The following is a 16914-nucleotide window of genomic DNA, read 5'->3' on the forward strand; positions in this document are numbered from 1 at the left end:
CAATCCCATTTTCACAATGTCCTGTGTGGGTCTGTTGGATCCAAACCTTTAGTGATGCTAACAGGATATTCTGCATATGCACAGCCTGTCAGATCTTCAGCCAGGCTGAGACAGGATTTGCCATGCATGAAAATTCCAGGATGAGGGGTCAAGACTAGAAACAGGACCTTGTCCCAGAGAAAGGTGTTCTGCCACACAAAGCCACTCTATCAGCCCAGGAACCTCTTCAGGTTTTCTATATTAAACCTCTTCAGGTTTTCTATATTACCTTAACTAAAGTAATAATTTGCCTCCTTCCATTGTCAACTTTCATGCTTGTTGTGCAGTTAGGCTTTACTCTTTGGAGAAAGCTTGTGGTGGGTTTGTCCCTGTCCAGAGGGTGCTAACCTGAGCTGGGACATCATCATGGCTGCCCCTGGGTAAATACCTCTACTCTGCTCTTGTGAGATTCCCCCTGGAGTGCTGTGTCCAGTTTGGGGGTCTCCAGCCTTGGAAAGACATGGACCTGTTGGAGTCAGTCCAGAGGAGGCCACAAAAATGATCAGAGGGTTGGAGCACCTCTCCTACAAAGACAGGCTGAGCGAGCTGGGGTTGTTCAGCTTGGAGAAGAGAAAGCTTCAGGAGGACTTTAGAGCTCCTTTCAGTACCTAAAGGGGTGTGTAAGAAAGGTGAGGAGAGAGGTTTATCAGGGTTTGCAGAGACAGGACAAGAGGTAATGATTTTAAAAAACAAGGGTAGATTTAGATTTGATATAAGAATAATTTTTTTATGGTAAGTGTGGAGAAACACTGGCACAGGTTGCTCAGAGATGTGGTAGATGCCCCATGCCTGGAAACATTAAAGGTCAGGTTGTACAGGCTTTCAGAGCTACCTGATCCAGTTGAAGTTATCTCTGCTTACTGCAGTGGGGATGGGCTTTTAAAGGCACTTTCCAACCAGGCTGTTTGACAAGCCAATGATTCTGATGCAGGCTGGTAGTTAGTGCTGCTATTCATTCAAGTTTCACTTGCATTGAAGTGTTACTTCTGCAAATGCTCAGTGCTCTTCTGATGTATTCAGTCAGAGAAAAGGATGAGAGTTTGCTTTTGATGCAATGATGTGGATTGCTTTTTAAGCTATTCTGTCTGGGTGTAAGAAAAAATGGAATCAATGTCCAAGAGGTGTCTCTGGTGGCTGATCAGGCTGGTCTGATCCACTGCCAGACAGTGCCATGTGGGCAGAGAGTCACCTCCAGCAGCAAAACCCCCTCTCCATTTCTTTCCCACCCTCATGACTTAGTGCAAGGATATCCAGCAGACTCTTGCCCCTCTTAACATCATGCAAGCTGGAATGTTTCTTGTAAAAAAAAAATATATTGTTAGCACGGTACTTCAAGGCCATATATCTTGCTGTACCCAGTTAATTTCATTTTCATTTGGGTATGTAAAAAATTTGAGGAACATGAGCTATACAGCTTTTGAATATTATTTAAAAATACATCTTTCCTGGGTAGATGGGAGTATGCTAAATGTGTGTATCTTTTAGAAAAAGCCTCAATTTTATTATTGCTGTGATTTCCCACTTTCAAAGAGATTATTTTAGCTGGTTCTATCCATTTTCCTTCCCCCCTCCCCAGAAAGCTTTCTTTTAATAACAGTAGTTTTTTCTTTGCAACAGCTGGGAAGAGGAGTCCAATAAACCCCTCCTTATGTTCCTTCCAGAAATAAAATAAAAAACCCATCTTGGCTGTCATTCAGGCCTGCCTTTTCATTAATTCTATTTCAATGTATTTTATGTGACCGTGTGCCTGCCTTTGCAACAGCAAGGAATCTCAGTGGGATGGAGCAGCTTAATCGATCAGCAATCCTGGTCACCCAGAAAGAGTGTTAATTGGCCTCAGTACTTGAAGCATGTGACACTGCCTGACCTAATCATCAGAACTGGAGAAGTCAATAAATTAGAGGGGAAAATGCAGATGGATAAAATAAAGACCCAGCTCTATACAACACGCTGTGAACATCGTTCCTGAGTAGTGCTATATGGAAAAGCCAAGTTAAGCATTTTCTGGATAAGGCCCAGGGGAGCTAAGAGCAAGAATAATTTCATGTTTTCAGAGTTTCACCTTTTAGTCTTCCATCACGTACACTTGATATGTCTCAGCAATTTGTCTGAAATCTCCTAACTGAACCTGTGAAAATTATTCATTCTCCCACTCTAATAACCAGCAGTGTAGCTTGCCTGGCTCCTGCACTCCCTGGGGATGGACTGAGGCTGGCCAAGCCAATATGGCCTGGTCAGGGGTTTGGCAGGGACCTGCCCAGGCTCACCTCCCTCTGAGAGAGGAGCAGTGTTCCCACAAAATTTGATGTCTGGGTTAAATGCTGCAGGTGAGATCTCGGCTCCCTCTGCCACCATGGGAGCAGGTGGGCTTTGTCACCAGGGTCCAGCATTTCACTACTGATGAGAAAATAACTTCAGGCTGCTAATTTAGACCCAGGAAGAAGCTGGTGGGAACACCTCCCACAGAACAGCCAGAGAGGGAGAGTACCTTGCTCTTGGAGATAGGGCAATGCACTGTCAGGGCACTGTCTTGTCAGCCTTATTAAAAGGCTGCAGGAGGAGGACTTTGCTCCCTGGAGCCAGCAGGGGTGACTTTCCAAGGGTTGGCTGCAAAGGAAGTAGCATGTGCAAGCCCAGGCTGTCCCAGTGAACGTGGAAAGAACTGTCCTAGTGACTGAAGCATGTGGGATGTTGGCCCAGGCAGAAGCTGGTGGGACAGAAGAGTTCAGGGTCCCAAACCTGCTCTCTTATGTGGAATGGCTGTGTAGGGATAGAACCCTTAACCCACCCTTCTGTGGGACCTGCTGGTGTCAGCATTGGAATAATTAAGCTCTTAGTCCTGCCTGCTCCAAAGGCAGTGAGTACTGTAGTGAGACCCAAACCTTCTCTTAAATGTTTAGAAAAAGGAGGAAATCAATATAAATGCCCAGTAAATGCATCTGTCAGGCAATGAGTTAAAGAGAGGATGGTGTAAGGTGTATCACTGTGCTGGTTTTGTCTGGGATAGAGTTAATTTTCTTCACAGTTTCTAGTACGAGGCTGTGTTTTGGATTTGTGCTGAAAACAGCTTTGATGATGTAGAGCTGTTTTTGTCATTGCTGGGCAGGGCCAAACACAGAGCCAAGGCCTTTTCTGCTTCTCATGTCACCCTGCCAGCAAAGGTGGCTGGAGGTGCACAAGGTACAGAAGGAAACAGCCAGGACAGCTGACCCCGGCTGGGCCAGGGGTATCCCACACCATATGGCATCATGCTCAGTACAGAAAGGGGGGGGAATAGCAGGGAGTGGAGAACATTTGGAGTCATGGTGTTTTTCTTCCCAAGTCACTGCTATGTGTGATGGAGCCCTGCTTTCCTGGGAATGGCTGAACACCTGCCTGCCCATGGGAAGTGGTAAATGAATTCTTTGATTTGCTTTGCACATGGTGTGGCTTTTGCTTTACCAGTTAAAATGTCTTTATCTCAACCCATGACTTTGCCAGCTTTTACCCTCCTATCAGATTTTCATTTTCCTACCAGTTAAAACCACCTTATGTTGGTGGAATCACTGGAGGGGACTGCTGCCAAGCAGGTGTGGGGATGCCAGCAGATCCAGAATAACTCCCAGGTCCCAGCAGAGCCAATGTGATTGTGAAGGGTTGGATGTCTCCTACACCAAAAATTACAGATGTCCAACCATGAGTAAGTGAACATGTGCCTGGTAGGAGTGCTGTGATGCTATTTTATCCAGCTATTTTCTGTGCTATTTTATCCAAATGTTTGGAGGGACATTTATCCATCTGTTGGCTGTCCACATAGCTGTGCTCTTATTTATTATCTTTTTTTTTTTCTTCTGCTGTTGTTTATTTCTGTCTAGATCTGTAAGAGATATATATCTCTCTAAAACAGCTCCAGAGATAGTTGCACAGTTAAACATCTGTTGCAAGGTATGGTCCATAGAGAGAAAACACTGTGTTAGCAGAGAAACCAACACAAAATAGGCACGGGCCTATTAGCTGCAACTGGTCAACAGAATGCATTTCCAAAAATAAACAAAGCTTAGGGAAAAAATATCAGAGAGAAAGTTAGCAAGGCACTACAAACTCATTTGGTTGCCCTTCAAGTGCCAGAAGATGCTCAGAGACAGCAGAGCTTCTGATGTTTAATCAAATATGAAAGGAAAGTAGATTGGATTATTGTAGCCTGGCAGACATGGAGGAACTTAAGGAATAGGAGCAATAAAGTCTCCAGACCAGCCAGGTGAAAAGTGCAAACCTGCCCTGTCCCCTCTGTCCATAGCTCACTTTTTCCCAGAGCCAACAAAAATATCTGTACCTTATCCTTTATCTGCTGGCCTTTCAGTGGGGCAGACAGGATTTTTAAATAACAACAATAAAGTTTTCCATTTGTATTTTAATAAGGAAACATTTCTTTTTATCAGATTACCAGGCCTGTCATGATTTACCTCTGAGCCCTTTTCTTGGCTAATGAATTTATGCCCCTGTCTCTAGGGGAAGAAGATCTTGTCATTTACAAAATGCTGCCATTGTCAGCATATCTCATGCTGAGGTGAAGCAGGGAAAGAAATCCCTGCTCAGCTTCCTTGGTGCTGGTCTCTCCTTCCTCCTGTGTTTGGTGCTGTAAGAGGGCAGAGCATTGTTCAGCTCCAACCTTTTTCTGCTCAAGGGCTGCTGCCTGGTCTCAGAGCCTTTGGAGTCAGGAGAGCCCACAGTGTGCAATGGAAAACCTCACACCTTTGTCTCTTCTCACACCAGGAGCTGCTTATTCTGTTACTGCACAAAAGCTCCAGCTCCTTCATTGCTCAACTTGGGCATGAGTGAGTGGAACACACTCCCCCATCCTTCAGCAAAAGGTTGAAGAAGAGTGAGATTTTGGCCAAAACACAGGGAAAAGAAGGCTGGACTGTGGGCCAGGAGGTGATTCTGCATCTCTGGCATGGACAGAGTGCTTACCCATATGGCAACAAAATCCCCCAGATGGCTTCAAACTTTGCTGAAGACAGTTGGCCTTCCATCCCCATCCATTCCTGAGCCACTTCCCACCATGCCAGGGCAGCTTCTCTGCTCTGGTTCAGGACCCAGAGTTGCTGCCTACCACCTTCCCCCTCATTGTGGGTACCTGGTGAATTTCAGGGTGAAGATGGTTGAGGAGCAAACCTGTGTCACAGTAAAAGGGGCAGACCTAAGTCCTGGAGCACTATTTGCTATTGGTTTTATAGTCTCTAGCTAAAAAAGAAAAACAGATGTCATTTTTGCCCTAACTTCAAAGTGCCAGTTATTCATAATCCTCACACAGATCTGGCCTGTGCAGGGGCAATCCTCCCTCTGAGCTTTGTGCTGCAGTCCTGCTGGCACACAGTGAGGATTTGTGGGAGCTGGGTCTAGCAGCTGCCTGTTGGCAGTGCCACATTCCCATAAGAGATGAGTGTCCCTGCTCAGAGCCCTGAACACGCTGGGAATGGCAGATTTCAGGGGGGACCTAAAGCCCCTGACCTAAAGGCCAGGTGGGAGTCCTTCCACATCTCATGATGCTTTCCTTCTGCAAGGGAGGCTATTCAGTAATGTCCTGCCTGCCTTCCCAGACTGTATTTTCCACTGGGAATAGTATTTTTCTGCTCTTAGTCCACAGGTAATTCTGGGCTAAGTAATTTACCACTGTTTCTTTCTCTCTGCTGATTTGGAAGACAGCTGAAAGGATTATCTGGGACTACTACTTAATTTTTAGCTGTTTGGATTAGAGGAAGCAAATCCCACCTTCTACACCTACATTACTTACTGAAGGGTAGGGGAGCAGATGGTATGGGGAGAGGAAAGTGTGTAAGTAAATACTTATTAGAGGGTTTAGAAAAATATCTGTTACTGGTGCACTGCTGTGCTCTCACCTTTTGTCTCCTGGAAAGTCTAACCTGCCAGTGCATTCCCTGACCCTGGATATGGGCAGGAGGAGTTTATCAAGTTTATCCTTATGCTTCCTTTCCTTCTTGCCCAACCCTCTATATCTCATTGTGCATTAAAGGGAAACTCAGACAAGTAATTAAATTACTTTTCCCTGACTTAAAATACTTAACAATATTAAATGAGCTTCCACGGAAGCCAAAAGTAAAAGCTATAATGGCATTTTCAGCCAGCATTAAATTGTTAATTAATTGACATACATTAGAAATAGTGTAACTTGTGCAGCATCAGCCATCCATTCTGAAGAAACATTTAAAATGGGATGGTCTCAGTGACTCACACTGGTCAGATGCAGCTAGACTTGTATATATAACTACAGGAGTCTGCTCTAGGAGAGGGGATCAGCATTGGTTATGTATGGCAGGGCTGCTTGTGTCTGCCATTTACATAAATCCTGCTTTTACAGGACTGGAAATCACCAGAGAGAATAGAATAAGCTTTTCCAAGCCAGCATTCTGCTAAAAAAAGAACTTTTGTGGACATTTATGTGGTTCTGTGCACATTAGATGTTGTGTGTCTTACAGAAAAGAAAGTTAGATGCAGAAAAAGATCTGTGAAGATCTTTCAAGATAAATACCTACAACACTGACAAAAACCATGGATTTTTTTACTGAGAAGAACAAGATAATTAGAGACTGGAACTTGCTAAGCAATGAGATGACAGCTCTGGCAGATCACTGCAACGTCCATCCATTCCACTCCTTGGTGAATGTGATGATACAGGAACCTCTGCTGTAAGCTCTCTGCTGCAGAGCAAGCACCCACATCTTTCCTGCAAGATTCTGTTCTTGTGCCTCACATCCTCGTGTCAGAGGGGGACAGCCTAAAGTTCATCCATCTCCATCTGGCCTCTTGGCCATGGAGGATAAAGGAGGTGGAAGTTGAGCAGGGCAGGAATTTGGCACAATTGAGTATCCAACAAGGGTCTTGTTCAGCAAACAGAGCCATAACAAAATCTTCCAGAACAAAATACCTGGATCTTTTTGAGCCAGTAGTGCATCAAGAAATATTTTGTTTCCCAAGTCAGCTCATTAGCTCATCATGTTATTATAGTGTATTTATTCTCTGAACTGCAGAGAAAAAAATAAAGAAGATAATTTAACTTTACAAACACAATCAAAGTGTTTCTTCAAAAAGCTCAGCATTTAGTGCTATAACTGTCAGGAAAGCCAAATCCTACCTAACTGCTTGGGAACACAGTTTGGCTTGGTTGCCTGTCTTGAGGGTCTTTGTAATGGAAATATATGGCATGGGCAGAAAGGTAATTAATTTCAGATTAACCCTAACAGATTCCAGCTTGTTACTCCAGCTTCTATATTGCCATATTTAAATAAAATATAATGAAAATACCATGTCTTAGAATGAAGAGTAGAACAGATGAGAAAATCAATGCTAAAGACCTTCTGTTCTGCAAGGAACACCTCACTGAGTGAGGTCACCTACCCAGCTCCTTCAAACAGGCACAGCTAGACACACCAGATGTTAAATCAATCTCCCCTTTCAAAAAGCAATGTGTATTCCTGCTTATGGAAATATTGTTTAAAGAATCAAAAGGTTTTTCTGGAAAAAGTGGAAGTTTGTTTTTCCCCTTCAGCCACTCCCTAGAGAACTGGTTCCCTTCCAGCCTTGGCAATGCTTTTATCAGGATCACAAAGCTGTGGGTCCACTCTGGCCTCTGCTCAACAGCTCAGGTGTAGCATCAGGAACACCTCAAGAGATGCTCTTGCTGATGCTCTCTAGTGTAATATCCACCTTCAGGAACAAACATTTCTAACTTGGACAATACAAATGAAACCTGTTGGAAATCAGAGCAGACTTCCTGCATGAAGGAAATGGATGCCACATTTAGAAACAAGTGCTAATGGAACACTGCTGTACACTAGGTTTTATTTTATGTGAACTCATGCTTTTGGCCGGTTTTCCCTTTTTTTGGCCTCTTGTGTTGGAAAGCAACAGTGCCTGTGATCCCACACACTGCTGTCACTGGCTGTGAGGTACACAAAGCCTTTTAGTGCTACCCAGCACAAGGGCAGCTCTCCAGCTGTGCCCTGCTGTGGTCATTGCAGCACCTCATGCCTGGGCTTGGCACACACTCAGGTAATGCTGCTGGAGTCACAGCCCTGCCTTGAATCCCGTTCTGACAGCAAAATTAGTGTTTTCAGAAGCTGCTGCCTCTTTTGGACTGGTGGGTTAACTGGGAAGATGCTCTTCTGTCAAATTCCCTCCCATACCTTCAATTTTGGTAGAAAACACAGAATCCAACTGCTAGACACATGATGTGGGACTCAGATCCCTGAATGTAAGCATCCAACATTATTTAAGCATCCAACATCATTTGAGGCACTTCAGAAGATTTAAGCCACCAGCACAGGGCTGGCAAACGCAGCACAAGACCTCAGATTCAGCCATTTGGCAGGAGTGCTGCAGGCTGGGCAGGGGACCCACAGCATCTGCAGTGACATCAGCCACTCACCAGCAAGCACTGAATCCTGCCCAGAGGGTGGGATTCAGCTCACGGATTAAGAATTTATTTATAAATCCTTCCATGTGTGCTACTTGCCTGAGTGTGCTCTACAATGACAACCTTGGTGGTGGAACCCAGAGAGGGATTTGTCTGCACAAGGCATCTCCTTTTGGGGAGCTGGTTGGCAATCAGTCAGCATCAAGGGAAATTTCAATGAGATCTTCAAAAGATATTTTTCACAAAGAGGACCCAGAGGAGCTTGGAGTCTGCATCTCTGGAAATACTCAAAATGTGCCTGGGAATGACCCTGAGCTGCGCTGTGTTGAGTGGGGGTTGCACTATCTGAGCTCCACAGCTCTATTTTTAGCCCATCCAGTAGCTCTCCACTGACTCCAAAAGAATACCAAAGCTTATTCTATAAGCAGCATCCGTACTCCTGTGTCTAGATCCTGCATAACTGATGGTGTAAAGAGGAGGAAAAAGCAACAAGGCTTTTGCAGGGTCAAGTTGTGTTGCAAAAACATCCTAAGAGACTTTGAAAAAATCAGTAAGTTTGATGATGTATGTGATTATTTTGTACTTGGCTTTCCTAAAAACGTTTGGCAAAAGCTGTCTCATGAAAGGTTCTTACAGGAACTGAGTTGTCATTGCATTAAGGGTTAGATTTTTGTGGGTTAATGAAGGATTAAAAGTTAAGAAACACGTTGTGAAGAAAGGGACAATTTTTGTAGTGATGGTGATTCCCCACTTTAAACAATAGGAAAAAGGAAGAGGTGATACCGAGGTGGCAGAGTGTGAATGACACATTGTTACCTACCATTATAAAAACAAAAATAGCTGTGAAGTGTCATGGAGAGACCTTGTGATACAGCAGAACTGTGAGGATGGCAGATGAAATTACTGGAGATAAAGTAATTCATATAATGAAATACATCTTAACAATACAGATATAGAGATGACCTGAAGAAAAGCATTTGGTATTGCTGTGAATGAGTGTCTGTGAGCAGAGCCTCAATGGTCAGCACTGGAGAAGGGCAACAAAACGTTAGACATCCCAAAGAAGAAGAAAATACTAAAATATCTAAAACCATCATGGTTACACTGGACCACAGCCTGGCCCCTGTGTACCTCAGAGTGTAGAATTGGACAAGGTAAGGTGAAGTGTAGCAAAGGTGATCACAGGCACAGGACAGCTTCTGTAGGAGGGGACAAGACTCATCTGTATGGATCAGGAGAAACTAAGGAGGAATGGGATAATGATGTTTATAAATTCAAGGTCTATAAAACCAAAATTCACTTCACTTTTTCTCACAAGTGATCCAATGCAGTTTTGAGGGAATAGGCTTACAATATGGAAAGGAAATGCTTTTGTACTCAGCACATAGTAAAATTTTGATGTTCCCTGTTTCAGGGTATGGGGTGAATAGGATGAATCACCTCATGGTGAAGTGGAAGCCAAACACGGTAATTCCCACTCTAAAAATGTTTCCCTTTATTGACCACAGAGGAAGCTTATGATGAGTGGGTGGTTTGTGGAAGCCCATGAAAAGCTGCTCAGAGGCTGGTTAAGATGAATCCCACCTGTACCATATGCTGGAAATGATGGGAGCAACACATTCCTGTATCTTTGAGAAGTGTGACCAAAGCTACTGCAGGAAAATTCTGGGGCAGTGCAGTGCATCAACCAAATAGTCCAAACATTACGAAGTCTGGATTCCCAGATTGGTCAGCCACACTGAGTCTTTTATCTGTATTGATGATTTACCTGCATGTGGGGGGTTAACTGGTGCACTCTCAAGGGGAGAAATTAATTTTTGACTTAAGAAGAATTTCCCCAAGGACTCAGTTGTTTCAAGCACACATAAACCCAGCCTACCTGCTACCTCTCCCTGTGGCTGTGCAGTTCTTTGCTCAGCATCCAAACCCAGGACTACCAGTCCCATCCCACTTGTTTTTACAGCTGTGTGCACCTGTGTAGTGTGAGGCCAGAGCAGCACTGCCTGCATGAATGAATGATGCACAACTGGTGGCTTTGGTTTCATCTAGGAGACTCACAATGCTCCAGTATTTATACAGTTAAACACATTTCTCTTTTTGTCCTCCATCTGATGCTACCAGAACTTTCAGAAAGCTGTCTTGGAGATGAAAGACCTCCTAAATTACACCAACAGGAAAATAGCTGTAATGGTGCATATATTTTGCTTCCAAGATGAAAGTCACCTTCTTACACTGAGAAAGGCACAGATATTAAAACATGCAACTACATAAACAAGGTTAAAGAATGTAAAATGTGATTATTCTGATGGGAAGGAAGTGAGCTGGACCAGGACCACTTTAGGTTTCTGTTTACATTTTTCTAGTGATTTCCAGATAAGTGGAAAACATATTTTAAGTCTTCTTCAAAACACAAGGGAAATTTCAACACATAACACAGGACCATGGAAAGGACACGCCAGGGCTGTCCAAACCCAAAGACTGCTCTGACAGCTGACAGTAAGTATTTAATGGGAAGATCCAAAACCTTCATATCATGGACAGTGCTTATGGGAAAATGACTTCCTATACCCCAGGAAAAAGACCCTTTATTGAATGCTGTGTTTGTGTGGTAACCTTGTACTTTATTCCTCTTAACCTTATTTAATGTAACAGCGAGAAGTTTCAATTATCTGTTTAAATACTCCTATGAACTTCTACTATTTTAAAACTGTAAATCCTTGGCCATTTTGTGATGGTCTGATCCACCAGCCTTCCCCAAAACATTTTCTTGCCTTTAATTTTCCTGAAGGCAGGTTCCATTTAATTTCTTTATTAACTTGTACACTCTGTGGCACAGGCTCTAGGTGATTTTTTTCCACTTCCTGGCAGTACAAGGAGGATCCCTGTAACTTTGTGATTCTTTTGCTTCATTTTTGGCCTGAACACAGGAATCCGTCTCAATCAAAATCCTGTAAGGTGCAGTATTAAGGGCCACACACCTGAGCCAGAGCTGGCAGCAATCTCTTTTCAGACCAGATGAAATGTGCATACCCAAGCCACCAGCAGGGCATTTGTGCCCCTCCCTGTGAGCCTCCTGTTCCCACCTTGGATAGTCAGACCCCCCCTCCAGCAGGAGACATCAGCACCGCTCCCACCCCCAAATAAAAGCAAAGCACCAGCTTTTAATGCTGTATTCACAATACCATACTCCACAGACAACGTGACTTTATTCACAAATAAGATCTTTACAGAGGTAGAACAAAATACTTTGTATAATCTTTTTTTTTTTTTAACTATATACATATAAAGAATATAATAGAATGACGAGAAAGAAAAGGTTGTAAACAAAACAATATTATGCCATCAAATACAGTACAAACAGCATGCATGAACAGCTTCAAATGAAATCTTGCTGGTGTAACTATTTTTTTTCTCATGTGGTAAATGAAAAGTAGTAAAGAGTCATGCTCTAATTGGATTGAGTATGCCACAGCTCTGCAATTTTGTTTTAATTATTTTTTTTTCTTTTACAATAAACCAACAGGATCACTTTCTTTTCACTGTGGTGGGGAATGCTTTTGTAATGCCCAATGTAATATTAACAGAAAAATATAATAATCAAATCTACAAAGTGTACTCTCATTTAAAAAGCAAAACCATAGAAACTGTACAGTTTTAAAAAGCGAATTATCTCAAATGCTTCTTAAGAGAATTTTCTAAAGAAAGAATAAAATATGCAGAATAAAAATGAGGAGAGCTATTGTTCTGTAACAAAGCTAATCAAATACTTGTTTTCTGTTCCAATAACAGTTTTTTTAATTAATGACTATTCTGGAAATTATGAAGTGGGCCAGGTTTTATTAATGTTCCACTTGACTAATAAAGCATGAACTCCTTACAGGTACTATAGCTGTCATTCCCCTGGGAATGGATGGGGATTGGTTCTGCATGCATGCTGGAGACAGGGACAAGGTCATGGGTGTAGATTCTAAAAATATTTTGAAATGTGTTAAACATTTAGTAGCTTCTATAAAAATAATCTGGCTTGTTTTGCTACTGGATTGAGATTTGGATTTGTGATTTTCTGCTGAAATTCATTCCTGGCCAAGGACTTCCACTGGGATGGGAGTTACCTGGGCTGCAGCAGGTCCCACGACAGTGGCCAACAGCAATGGTTACAGGTCACACCTGAAGCCAACAGCAAACCCCACACTGTTGTTCAGCCCTGTGCCTCAGGATGAACCTCAGGGATCTGGGATTTGGGGAATGGGGCTGTCCTGCCTCTCCATTCCTCTAAGTCCCAGCCCATGCCATGGCAAGGGCAAAGGCTGGAGAGAGCAACTGTGCTTTTACTCCTGTGAAATACCAACTCTGGTGACATCCACCTTTCTGTCCCTCCTGTCTGGACACACTGACTGCATCAGCAGGGCTCTGGTCAGGTCCCTGCTCAGGGACAGCAGCTCTGTGTGCTGCCTGTGGGAAAACAGGGATTTCTCTTTCCAGCAAGGAGCAGTGGGGTTAAATTGCCCTCCTGCAGGTTGCTCCCCAAAATATCATTTAAGGATTCAAGCACACAAACAGAACCTGTACACTCCATTTGTCTAGAATGTGAGCATGTCCAACATTGAATACATGCTGTTTGTGGCCAAGTCAGGCACCAGCCCCAGCTTCAATGGCAATGAGTTTACTAAAGATAGCAGAAAATTGAACAGAGAAGGGTGGCGGGTCTCATTTGACTTTGAGCTCTCAGGTGATCCTGGTCTTCAGGCAGAAGCTCAGCTCAACCTGAGTGAACATCCCACATCTAGTGCAAGTGACTGGGGGTTGGCCTGAATAACATCCTTCACCAGATCACAAGGATTAAGTTAACTGCAGTGAAAATAAATACCTGCCCTGCATGGCAAATCCATCTCTGTGGCTTCATCCATGGCTTTGGCAACTTCCTGGGAAATGGATAGTCAGATCCCTCTAGATTGCCCTGGTGCACCTGAAACCTGCGTTTCACTTATTGACCCTGCAGCAGATTATCACCCCCAGAAGCAGGGCATTTATTGAGAGGTGTGAACAGTGTGCTATGCACAGATGAAATATTCTGTGTGGTTGTTTACAGTCAACAGAATAAGCCTTGCACCTCTTTGTGGAAGAACTGTACAAAACATGGCTGAAATAACAGGATTGTCGATGACAGTCAGTGGGAGGTACTCTAACCCTCTGAGTGAAACTGCATCTTTCTATTGTGTAAACTGCTCTACAAGGATGAGTAAAACAATACATTCCTGCCCCATTAGCTTTGGGGAAGATTAATGCCCTCTAATCTACGCTAAATAAACTCTGAAGCATGAAGTCCCACACACAGCTGCTTGTGAATTAATAGGGATCACCCTGAAATTGTTATTATGAAATGCAAATATTTGCAAAAGAACAATTAAAAAATATTCCTGAAGTGCAACGAAAGGCTCGTCAGTCATGTTGGTGGTACGCACAGGGACAGTCAGGAGGCAAACACTAATGAATCCCAGGGCAGAAATCTGTGGTAAAACCCCATTAGCCCATTGGCAGTGGGTGATGGCACAGCATCTCACACTGGAAAATAATTCCACCCAGTAATCAGACAGAGGGCTTGGCTTTGGATGCCCCAGTTTTGATTCTTTGGACAGTTTGTTTGCATACACCTGTATTTTCAGAAAGCTGCAGTACGTGGCTCACAGTAAATCTACTTCAAACGCTTGCTGATACAGCTCAAACTGATCTCATCTGCCCTGATCTGAAATTTTGTGTTAGCTGAAGTAATAAAAGAATCCCGGTAAACCTAAATTATCAAATGAAAAAGGCAATTTTCTCATTTATACTCCATTAGTTTTTTTAGTTATTGCTAGGAAAGCTCTAAAATGCTTAGGCCATAAAATAAACATGTGGCTTAATGTACAGTATGTGTACTTAAGAGGATGATGGCATCTGCAGTAACTGCTCTGCACTGCTGTAGTAATGGGATGCACAAATTAGGCAACAGCATATATCAAGTAAAGCATACAAAAATGTATGGCAAAAAGTAACAAGCCTTCTGCTTTTTTTTTTTTTTTTTTTTTTAGGACCTCTTTAATTGCTAAAAAGAAGAAATCACCAATATCCACACCTACAACACAAAATTGCAACATGGTTGATTTTGACTGATGCTCATCACCTCTGTGCCAGCAAAACTGTGTGATACTGTTATTTTTAACATTTCACTGATTAGAAGTTTATGAAAGCTCCCCTTCCCAAATTAAATTCAATGATATATTTTCCAGTGTTGAAGTTAAACAATTAGCCTAATATGGTTTCAAGCACACAATACTCATAAGATTTTGGGAAAAAAGCACCCCAGATTCTTACATCATGGAGATGTATGATAGCAGATGAAAAAGCATCCACATATTCACTTTTGAAAATGAAATTAATAGCCTAGATCACTTAGGTACCTTCAATAATTTTACTCTCAGGCCCTTCATTCAAACATATCAGAGTACTTTCTATCAATAATGTAAATTCTTTTAGAAGAGTGCCACAACTGAACCTGTGAAATCACAGAAGCAAGATTGCATATCCAAACCATTTACAGACATATTTTAGCATTACTTTGCAAGAGTAGGTATTAGGCTTTTGAGAACACATGAATCTCTGAAATTCAATCTTTGTGCTGCTTTACCCCTTCATGCTCAGTTCAAATAGGTGTCCTGCAGAACAAGGAGTGAGCAAAGCCTCTGCAGAGAGCTGCAACAAATGCCTGGATCAGACAAACTCGATGAGAGTCATAAAATGCAGATTGGAGATTTCTTCTTCACCCAGGCTTTTACAGAAATACACTTTCCTGGCTAAAAAGGATGGCACAGCGGAGCTTTACAGAGGGAAATGCAAAGGTATAAAGAGGAGAATCCCATTTTCTTCCCCAGTAATCCCATAAAACCAACAATCTCTTTCCATAACAGCTCCAGACAATTACCTGACTGCTGACAGGACCTTTCTCATCACTTGAGGGGAGCCTATGCTCTCCTTTTCTGTGCTGTCAGTGCCAGGTACATGGTCAGAGCTGTGCTCATTATCCCCTGGCTTTCCATAAATGTGACCAACATGTTTTCTCCCCAGTTGCAACAACCATGCAAGCCTCTTTTACTCATAGTTCAGACTTTCTTCCTCTCATGGCACAAAGCTGAAAAGTAAACAACAGTTAAGAAAACATTTGCTTGCCAAAGCCTGGCATGAGAAGGTGCAAGCTCTCCTTGCCAGAGCCTGGACCTGTGTTTGCTCACACCCACAGCACTGTTTCATGCTCCAGCTTGGCACTGTATGGGAACAATCACCATCCTCTTTAGGCCCCCACTCTTATTCAGCCTTTGAGAAGTTACAAAATATAACAGAACACTGTTTTCTGAGACTATATTGACTGCACTAATTACCCACAATATTGTATATTTGCTATTAAGAACATGAATGTGTGCTTTCAAAGTGTGACATTCAGGGCTTCGAGGATGTAGGAGGAATTAGATGGATTGTTCATTCTGTCACTTAATCCGAGGCTTTGATGTACTTTTAAAAATTTGTTTAAACCCCAAAAAAACAGAATGCACATTTTAACTGTTGAACTTTAACCAGCTAAAGCAGTTTGTAAGGACCCTATCACTATGTGGTTACAACAGAAGATACACAGTTAAGGTCAGGTCACGGTTTCCAAGAACATTCACAGGGACTGAGGATGAGGAAAACGAGGGATGGATTTCTGCAGGAACCTTCAGGAGACTGAGCTGCTCACTGGGGAAGGGCCTTGAGTATTGCATTCACTTCCTCTGCCACCGCTGTCAGAGCAAACTCAAACTGCTCCTGCGGAGAGAACAAACGCACACCCTGAATAATAAAACAAAACACTCCCAGAAAGCCTGGTGCTCTGTTCTGCAGCTGAACCTCCTCAAGACATTGTTAAAAATATGAATATGCAGGATGAACTGTACACTGCAATGGAAAGGAACAAAATGTTCTTGGGTTATTGATGTCATATAACATGTTTGACAGCATCTCGAAGCCGGAGTCATTTTAATGGAGAAAAATGTTAGTGGCAGAAGCCAAGCTATTGGGACATGATGATATATTGCCATTGCATGGTCAGAAGGGTTTGGGAGCAGCTGATCACCAGCCATTTCCTTTTGACATGGAGATGGGAACTCAGTACATTATTGAAATATGAAGTAAGTGAGATGCTGTAAAGTAGACTTTGGCTTTTCTCAGGACTGTTTCTAGTTGAAAAAATCTAAAATAAATATCTCCTCCCCTGATATCTATTATATAGAACAGTATCTGGTTTTTGGCTTACCTGTCATTGATCTTTTTAAACCTCTCTTTTTAATGTCATTTCTACACTCACAAATTACTCAATTTTGTTAAGACCACTCCTACATAAGACATACTTGGGAAGGCTTTTCTCTGCTATTAATTTACTGTAACCTCAACACCAA

At 42.7% G+C, this 16914-nt stretch overlaps 1 protein-coding gene across 1 annotated transcript in view; it reads right to left on the reverse strand.

Moving 5' to 3' along the window:
* Nucleotides 1-11624: 11624 nt before the first annotated feature.
* Nucleotides 11625-16914, reverse strand: part of PTPRN2 (protein tyrosine phosphatase receptor type N2) — a 636053-nt gene continuing 630763 nt past the window's right edge. The window contains exon 23 of the mRNA XM_066551162.1: nt 11625-16285. Within this exon, the coding sequence (XP_066407259.1) occupies nt 16214-16285 (72 nt within the window). The 3' untranslated portion in view covers nt 11625-16213. The remainder of the gene's footprint in view (nt 16286-16914) is intronic.

This window comes from Molothrus aeneus, chromosome 1, assembly GCF_037042795.1.
Source record: "Molothrus aeneus isolate 106 chromosome 1, BPBGC_Maene_1.0, whole genome shotgun sequence".
NCBI lineage: Eukaryota > Metazoa > Chordata > Aves > Passeriformes > Icteridae > Molothrus > Molothrus aeneus.